General features: G+C 41.7%; 1 protein-coding gene across 1 annotated transcript in view; it reads left to right on the forward strand.

Moving 5' to 3' along the window:
* The window catches only part of tm6sf2b (transmembrane 6 superfamily member 2b), a gene marked incomplete at its 5' end in the record, with an annotated part of 22,496 nt that extends 19,724 nt beyond the window's left edge, over window positions 1-2,772 (forward strand). The window contains 2 exons of the mRNA XM_050055253.1: window positions 1,632-1,751; window positions 2,434-2,772. Of these exons, the coding sequence (XP_049911210.1) occupies window positions 1,632-1,751; window positions 2,434-2,670 (357 nt within the window). The remainder of the gene's footprint in view (window positions 1-1,631; window positions 1,752-2,433) is intronic.
* Window positions 2,773-9,183: the final 6,411 nt, after the last annotated feature.

Raw genomic sequence — 9,183 nt, forward strand, 5'->3', positions numbered from 1 at the left:
TGCCCGTTCACTTACGTTTTAACAGGTCTGACGCTACTATGTGCCCCGGCTGTATCTAGGCTAATGGCTAACATGCTAACTATTATTTTTATGTCACTAGTCACTTGAAACAAATTCAGGATGATAGGAGACAGGTTGAAATAAACCGAAATTTCCCTTTAATTAAAGTGACTTTACCAGAAAATGTCTTTGTCATAACAATAATAATCATTATGTCAACTTGTCATAAACACAAAAAGAGTGTATTTCTTGTTAATGTCAAGTTGTTATGACAAAGACATCTTCTGGTAATGTCATCCTGGTTAATGTCAAGTTGTCATTATAAGGACATCCCAGACAAATTTAATGTCAACTTGTCATGATGACAAAGACAACTTCTGGTAATGTCACTTTGATTAATATCAAGTTGTCATAATCAAGACAACCCAGACAATGTCAACTTGTCATTGCAAAAACTGAATGACACTTAATGACAGCAGTCATAAACGTTTATGACATGTACATAATGTTCATGACAGGTTCGTGACCGTGTCATGTCATAGTTATGACAGTGTTATGTCACTCTTATGTAGATACCTTCAAGTAAAGTGTTACCGAATTTTTTTCTAAAAAAGCATTCTATTTCTAGATGAATTAACGTACGGTTAAGTTAATCACACATTCACTGGATAAACTAATGGTACACTCCAACAGCACTCTGAATTTTTGTCAGCTTACAGGAAGTAAATTTGGGCCAGAGCTGTTGAGCTGCTCCCTAGTGATGCAATTTCTCTCTTTTTCTTTCTTTTTTTTTTATATATTTTTTGGGGCTTTACTGCCTTTATTTTATAGGACAGCTAAAGCGTGAAAGGAGGAGAGAGAAAGACGGAGTGACATGCAGCAAAGGGACGTGGGCTGGAACTGAATTTGCAGCCGCTGTGGCAAGGACAGAGCCTTTGTACATGGGGCGCCTGTTCTTCCAGATGAGCTTGTAGGCGCCCCTAGTGATGCAATTCCAGTGGAACGGTCTATATAGTACAGTTCTGACATCACCACTTAATGGAAGTCCCAACGGCGTAGTTTCTGAATATGGACCATATTCATTACTCTGTGGGCTGAGCGTTTTGATACTTTCAAGGTCTTTATATCGCACCCATACCTTCTTTAAATTAAAAAAAAAACCCAAGGTGATTACATTAACGTATGACACTTACTGCTAATATGTGTTAACTTTTATTTTACTTTTGCTGCAAGTATTTTTCCGCACTGGAAGTGCAGGCAGATTATTCTGAGGGTGTAAGTGTTTGCATTCCACAGTCAAAGCAGCCCTTGTCTGTATTCAGTGAGAGTAGGCGAAGTGCAGTGTAAGCCAGAGGAGAAGGAGGATGTACTGTATTAATTGTCTGCTGGATTGTTGGTCAGGGCCCAACAACAACATAGACTGACAGTGATGGAGAGGAAAGTCCTCCTGCGCTAGGCAATTTTCACTGGATCCAGAGTCCCTGTTTGCTGTAGTATACACCAGCAGCTACCTACTGTGCTGTGATTTGCAGTGTATATGTTGGAAGTACAGAGCAAAGTCATTCAAAATGTGGAGGAAAGAGTTTGGAAATTTTCACTTTCGCAAAAATGATCAACTTTTGTTTTTACAGATGCTGCACTTGTTCTTCTATGCACTGCCTCTCTTGGGTGCGTTTGTTTATGGTCTCCTGAAGCCTGGATGCTCATGGATGTCAGACTGGACTGTGTTCCTAGCTGGAGCCATGATCCAGGTAACACCACAAACAGAAAGACAAACAGCCGATATGTGAAACTCTGTTCAGGATACAGGTGTTGCACACTGAGTACAGTTTGTTGCATTACATGAAGTCATTTGGGATAATTGCTGCCTCTGATTGATTAAAGTCAAATTAAAGTAAAGTTTATTTTCCGTACAAAGAGGCCTGACACGTGCCACTGCAATTAAACTCCTTGTAGCGAGCTCTCATCCTGCTAATAATCACCTGGACCACATTTATCCTTTGAAGTGTATGTTCTGTAATAAACAAGCTGCTGGTGCTTTCTCCCATACTACCCTGACAGAGAGATTAGAGCTATGAACCATGAGGAAGCACTTGATTAAAGCCTTGTTTATAAGCGGCTGCAGATACTCTGTTTTCTAAACAGCCAGCTTTTTAAGTCCGTGCATCTCCTGTGCAATCGGCTTATCTTCCCTTTTAGGATGCTGTTCTGTCTGTTTTAATGGTAGACTAATGACTGTGGAAGAGAGACTCAAGGTAACTCATCCCCTCCAAATTATTCCTCTGGAGGGTTTGTGGAAAGAAACATCGAGGTTTAAAATGACCTGCCATTAGTGTAAATATAGAACAAAATAGTGGAAAAAAGAACAATATGCAGTGTCAGTATATGACGGTGCAGTCTAACGTCTGTCTTGCTGTCTGTATCTCCTTCCAGTGCCAGTGGGCCCACATCGGAGGGTCCCTCCACCCTCGTACCACAGCTCCATTTCGCATCCCAAATGATGCTTTCTGGTCTGTGCTGGCAGCTAACTTGCTCTACGCAGCTACTCCCATCCTGGTGGCCTTACGGGTTCAAAGTAACCCCTATTTCTTCCTGAAGATCGCCCCCTTTCCCGGGCAAACAGGTCTGCCAAACAGCGAGGAGAAAGATACCAAGTACAAAGATAAATAGTTACTCTTAATTTTCTCTGACCTTTGGAGTTAATTGCGTATCTGATGATTCATGAAAAGCTGTTTTATTTCAAATGCCAAAATACAAGATTATTTTGCTCAACATCTTTGGATTATGTCTTTATTTACATGTTTGCTTCCAACACTTTGATTCCTTATGTCGGGCATAAACACTAAAACAGCTGATTGATCAATGAAGTTGGTTTGTATAGCAATGTTTTTAGCCATACTAAAAGTAGACAATTATTTTGTGGAGTGCCATAAAAGTTTTTTACAGACATTTATGATCCTGTGCAAGCCAATCACCACAAAAATTGTACATTTCTCCAAACCATGGATACTTTATATTTGCATATTATGTGGTGGATATGTTAAAACTTTACATTTCAACAACAGTGTGGCTAACACATGGTAAGGTTAAGGCTGAGAAAAAACTCCACTTGGTTATGGGTAAGGAAAGATCATGTTTTGTCTTGAAATACTTGGCTTTAGGGGCACAATCCCCGCTGGAAATGCAGCGATGTGTTAGTAAAAAACAACCACTTTTCATGGCAGTATCCCCACTTAAACAATGGTGATGGGACACTAAAAAAACAGCCACTTTTGGAAGCTAAAAAGCTGGAGGGAACCCAGCAAAGGGTCCTTGAAGGAAATTTATGTTTGGGGCTCAAAAAGCTGCTGGAAAAACAGCCATGGGTCATTTAAACACACATAGCCTACATCTGGGGGCTAAAAAGTTGCAGGGAACACAGCAAGAGGTCCCTAAAAAACAACCGCAATTGCTTTTGGGGGCTTAAAAGTCACTTGAAAAAGATCCAGGGGTCACTTCAACACACCTACATTTGGGAGCTAAAACGTTGCAGGAAACTCAGCAGTGGCTCCCGGAAGAAAATGTATGTTTGTGGTCTGAAAGGTTGCTGGAAAAAGACCCACGGGTCACTTAAACACACCTAGCCTACATCTGGGGTCTAAAAAGCTGTGGGAAACACACGATGTGTCCTTAAATAACACCCAAGTTTTGGAGCTAAAAAGCCTCTCAAAAAAGAGCTGTGGGTCCCTAAAAAACACCCACATTCGGTGTCTAAAAAGCCACTTGGAACACAGCAATGACTCGCTCAAAAAAGTGGTTATATTGTTCTCGAACAGTGGTCTGCAGCTTGGCAGGCATGTCGCTCAGGTGTCACACAATCCACCATCCCCTTCATCTCCCCATTACAAAGTCAGCTCATACTACTTTGCTTTAGAAATGATAACCTTTGCACATATGAAACCATGGTTTGCAGAAACATACAATGCCAACATTTCCCCCGGCATCTGGGCTGTCCCCAGAGGATGAATCCCATTTACGCTGACAATCCTCTGACATTTCCTCTAGTCCCACCATCATGTCCAAAATTTTAATTTGTCCAGTAATAATGTGTCCTTTGGATTATGTCCAAATACATGCAAAACTAATGACATTCCCATCAGCCTCAGCTGTACTTTATGTATTTAGTATTACGGAGCAACCTTCATCGAACGTGTTTACTGTTCCTTTCAGCCAGTGAACGAGGACAAAAATGAGTTAAATGAGCATTAAAGCATGTCAGGTTGTAGAAACCTTCTATAACCTTGGGCCTCAAGGACTCTAGCTGATTGCAAGTTGATGGCTGAAACAACATGCTGCTGAGATTTCATAGGTCTGTGTGGTGGGTGGGAGCTTTATAAGTGGGTGAATTGCATCATTAAATGAACATAATCAAGACAAGTAGAAGAAAGTAAAAAGTAAAAATATCTTCTCTATGAACAGAAGTGCACACAGAGCAGAAGAACAAGAGAAATATAAAGGCAAACAGAAGGTATTGTGATTCCAAGGTTAGTGCTCAATGTATGTTATATAATATACACACACATATATATATATATATATATAACCACTCTGCTCTGTGTGCAAATCAGTTCAGTTTTCTCACTCTTTGCAAGTAAAAGTGTTTTATAGTAAATATTTAAAACATCTCGCCTGACACTGGAACCATTTCAATTTATGATTTATTATTTAGCTCTATACTCACACACACTGCACACACATGCAAATGTATCACCTTTACACTTGTTTCTACACGTCTTTTCCACAAAATCCCCCCAAAAAAGCATGTGGTTCGGTTTTCCGGGCAGAAGTGGCAGGCTACACGGTATGGCATACAGCAATGACGGTAACTGAATAAATCCCACAGCCATTTGTATGACTGAACTAGAGGAGCCTTAACAACAGTCTCGAGGGGAGCTGATGAAAATACTGCAAAGCATCCCCTGTGCATTCAACCCAACAGCAAAGCGTGTGGCAATTTTCCTCACTGAACCTTGGGAGCATGAATGAATGTGAGAAATTGAGTGTGACTCTTTACGTTACCTGGACTAAAATGCTTTAACACAAACCAGTGAATGACATAACAAGGTCTCTTTTTTCCAGTGAGGCAGAGAGGAGACAAAAGCAGTAGTAAATATAGCAACACCTGCAAACTGTGTGACCTGACGTCTGCCCAAAACTATTATAACTGTAAAATATGTTGTCTGTGAAGTCTACTGTAGGTAGTGTTCTCTCTCTGTTGATCTTGTTATTTCAACAGTACACATGCAATTTAACACAACTCAATATACCAACAACAGAGATAGAAAGTAGACAATTGTACCTCCATGACATTGTCTGTCAGAATGCTTCATCTTATCTTCATTCACATTGTTTGCTTATGGATTTCTTAGAAAGATATTAAAGGTTAACTTTGGCATTTTTTAACCTGGACCCTATTTTCCAACATTTCAGTTTTTTGAAATTGGTCCAGTATTGATAGAGGGGGCAGTTGTGCTCCATCACTGTTCGTCTTGAGTGAGACTTACTGTACATTCCAATACCCACACTACCATACTATATAGTATGCCAGAAAAAGATTTAGTGTGTCCCAATACATAGTATGTCAAATGCAGTATGCCACAAATACCAGGATGTTCTACTACATCCAGTACGATTTTGCAGTCTGCAAGCCAGCGTGCTTTTCTGGCTATTCTGACAATTCTCTGCACAGCGGATGATACATCATATGAACTGAGCCGCAAACAGCTTGACAGGTGATTGACAGCTATTTAACGGCTGTCAGAAGTCACAATGACGGATGACAGCACATTCAAGTAACTGATGACCAGTCGAACAGTAATAATAGGAATACTGATTGTTTAAGTGGGCATAAATATTACGAACAAGAAGAGGACATATCTATAGAAATAAAAATGACAGAAAATTGCAAATATAATTTCACTGTCACATATATGATGTGTTCGAATCTACAATCTGTGCAGTTATGACTTTAAAGTTAAACTACTTATATTGCAAAGTAACAACAGCAGATCTCACTGGGTTCATCTCCGTCTCTGACGAACTTGGTGAGTTGCATCTGTTTTATCGTCAAGGCAACGGATATAAAAGCAACAGGGTCAAAGTTCAGGACCGTAATATTGTGAGAAAGTAGTATGTCCAGATTGTGCACATACTGAACAGTACTTTTTAAGTGCAGCTGCAGTACCCACTAAAAGTAAAAAGCAAAAGTATGTGATTTGGAACGCACCCTCAGGCACAATAACAAACACACTGGATCAAGCTTAAGGTAAAGAGACACTTCAGACAATTATAAAAACAATTCAAATCTTTCTGTGGTAAAAATAACAACTTTAAAAGCACATCCAATGACAGTGCACAATTGCCCCATCTGGTTACATTGCAGGGGCTGTGCGGCTACTTGGTTCAGTGCTCTATCTCACTACCAGACCACTTTCAAAAATAGTTGTTCATACCAGTCACTTAGACACAAAAGCGTGGGAAACTGGAGTCCAGATTGAAAAATGCTGAATTTACCCTTTAAAGCTTTTAAAAACTTTGCGAAGGCCCTGCACACTCATGATCCTTCATCTCCCTCTTTCTCCTTTATTCTTACGGAGTTTGGAGATGTGTGATTCCCAGCATACCTTTGACTACCTGCTTGTCCTGTTGAGGGTAGTGGGAGGGGGTGGAGCCTATCCCAGCTGACATTAGTTGAGAGGCAGGGTTCACCCTGGACAGGTCACCAGACTATCACAGGGCTGACACATAGAGACAGACAACCATTCACACTCACATTCACACCTACGGACAATTTAGAGTCACCAATTAACCTGCATGTCTTTTGACTGTGGGAGGAAGCTGGAGTACCCAGAGAAAACCCGCACTGACACGAGGAGGGCTTCCCCACCCCAGGTTCAATCCCCCTACCCTGAGTTTGAACCAGGAACCCTCTTGCTAACTACTGCACCACCACTGGGACTTCAAAATGCACAAGTTAAGCTCTTGTCTTCGTTACAGAGGTACAGGTACAGACATTATTAAAAAGTGTATATTGTTTAAGATATGATATCTTGCAGTATGTTATATATAGAAATGTCCACATGTTAGCCCCCACACACGTGAAGCAGACATTGTGGGGGTTTGAGTACGGAGGAGGGGGACTTGATAAATCCACACTTGCTATTTCCACTGGAGCCACTACAGATCATTACTCAGAGCTGAGTGGCAAGGATGTGCCAACATGTGCTGCAGAAGGTAATGTATACTTTAACAGCAGCTCTTGTCACTCACTCTCTGTGGCGAACACACGGCGCTGCTGTCTGCTGCCAGCCTATCTCAGTTTTAAAAAAGACAGCTTTTCTTTCTCGGTTTAAGGAGGAAAACAAGACGCGCCTCTGCCATCCTGCATTCTGTCTGATCCTGTGTGCCCAAATTGCGAGCGTTTCATCCCTTCTCTACTTACATTCCTTGATCCTGTTTGTTTCTTTTCTGCTGAGTGATGCTGCTGTGTGCTCACTCTGTGTGGGTGGCCCAGTAAGAAAGTCTGCCGCCGCTCTCATCATTGTCTTTAACAAAGACATCAAATGATCGACTTAGGGTTTTTGTTTGCATAAACAAACACACTGAAATGACCACCAGGCAGTGTGTAAGAGGTTTCCTTGGCATTTTAGTAGAAGAAAGACTGCAGAGTCTATTGTCAAGGCTGTGAGGACTGTTCTCAGTGTGAAAAGCAAATGACTGACAAAATAAAAAGCAGATTATCAGCACACAATGCGATATAGTTGACAAACACTGAATCCATCAGCCAGACCTTCTAAATAACATGCTTTGGATGCAGTTCAGTCATTTAAATGAACATGCAGTGTTCTCCTGACAGAGATAAAGGGGGTTATTTATGTGGATAGATAAAGCTTTTTAAAACAGCAGTGTAACCCTTGTCTCCATCCCTACCCCATCAATAACAGTGGCCCACTCATAAGTAATTATCCCTTGTACTTCGCTGAGCAATAGGCCAACAGACAGACAGAGGCAGACTCATTTAATTCACTCTCCCTCAGCAGCTTTTTCATGCTGAAGTGTGGCATCGCCCCTGCTTGCACATGCTAGCGGTGCATTCTGTGTGTGTGTGACAGAGGCTTTAAATCAAATGTGGCTGCTCCAAACAGCTCTGTAATCCCATGATGGGAGTCACAGGGGGATCTCTGCTGCAGATGTCTGCTCGGCTGTGCAGACGGGCCCCGGAGAGCCGGGGCTCTGAAAAACACAGCTGAACAATTCACACTGCAGTGATGGAAGAGGTACCACTTCATCATGACGTGTCTTTTCAATCAGTGCCTTAATGAATGCATGACATCGCTTCACTTAAAGCTTTAATGTGTGACAGTCACGAGGGTCCACATTAATAAATAAGTATCTATTCTATCCATTTATCTTGGAGTATCTAAACAGCTATAGGATCTTTTAACCTGTGGAGTCAAATGAGCTCAAAACCACTTGTAAAAGGTGAGTAATCGTGTCTGACCTGTGATTCTGGTTGGTCACTGGTATTTTCTCTCATTTAAACCCACACTCTACTGAACAAAAGGGGGCAACCAGGCTGGAGTACCAACTGGGCAACTGCTCTATGACCCCAGACCCTCAGAAGGGGCTCCCCAGGTTCACTGTGTGTTTGATTTGTGACTATGCACCACAGTTTTACAAAATCAACAGAGGTGATAAGGGTCGACGTACAGCTCATTTATGCTCAACGTTAAATACGGATCCAGATACGGATGGAGCCTTCTGTCCGTGCTCCGCGTTCATTTCGTCCGTATTTCTGCACGTTTCCATAAAGCTTACGGATACGGGCCAAACGGAGCAGTACCACCGGGAACCGTGGGGGCAGTGTTGCTGTCACTACCGGATACGTAGCTCTAGTGAGACACGAAGAAGAAATAACAATTAAATTTCTCTCATTGGCAGTACTAGAGAAAAGAATTCTCCGTCCTCCAGTCCTTTAACGGCCTCACCGACCACTGCCTCCTACAACGCTGCCTCTGTTTTTGTCTTTTATGCAAGAGGTACATTATCAATATCTCCTCCACAGTCACCATGTTTGTTTTTGTCATAAACTTTTGACGCTGGGGTGCCTCCTGGTGGATATATTGGTTAACATCCATGCCAACG

Source organism: Epinephelus moara, chromosome 10 (assembly GCF_006386435.1).
Source record: "Epinephelus moara isolate mb chromosome 10, YSFRI_EMoa_1.0, whole genome shotgun sequence".
NCBI classification, from domain to species: Eukaryota; Metazoa; Chordata; class Actinopteri; order Perciformes; family Serranidae; genus Epinephelus; species Epinephelus moara.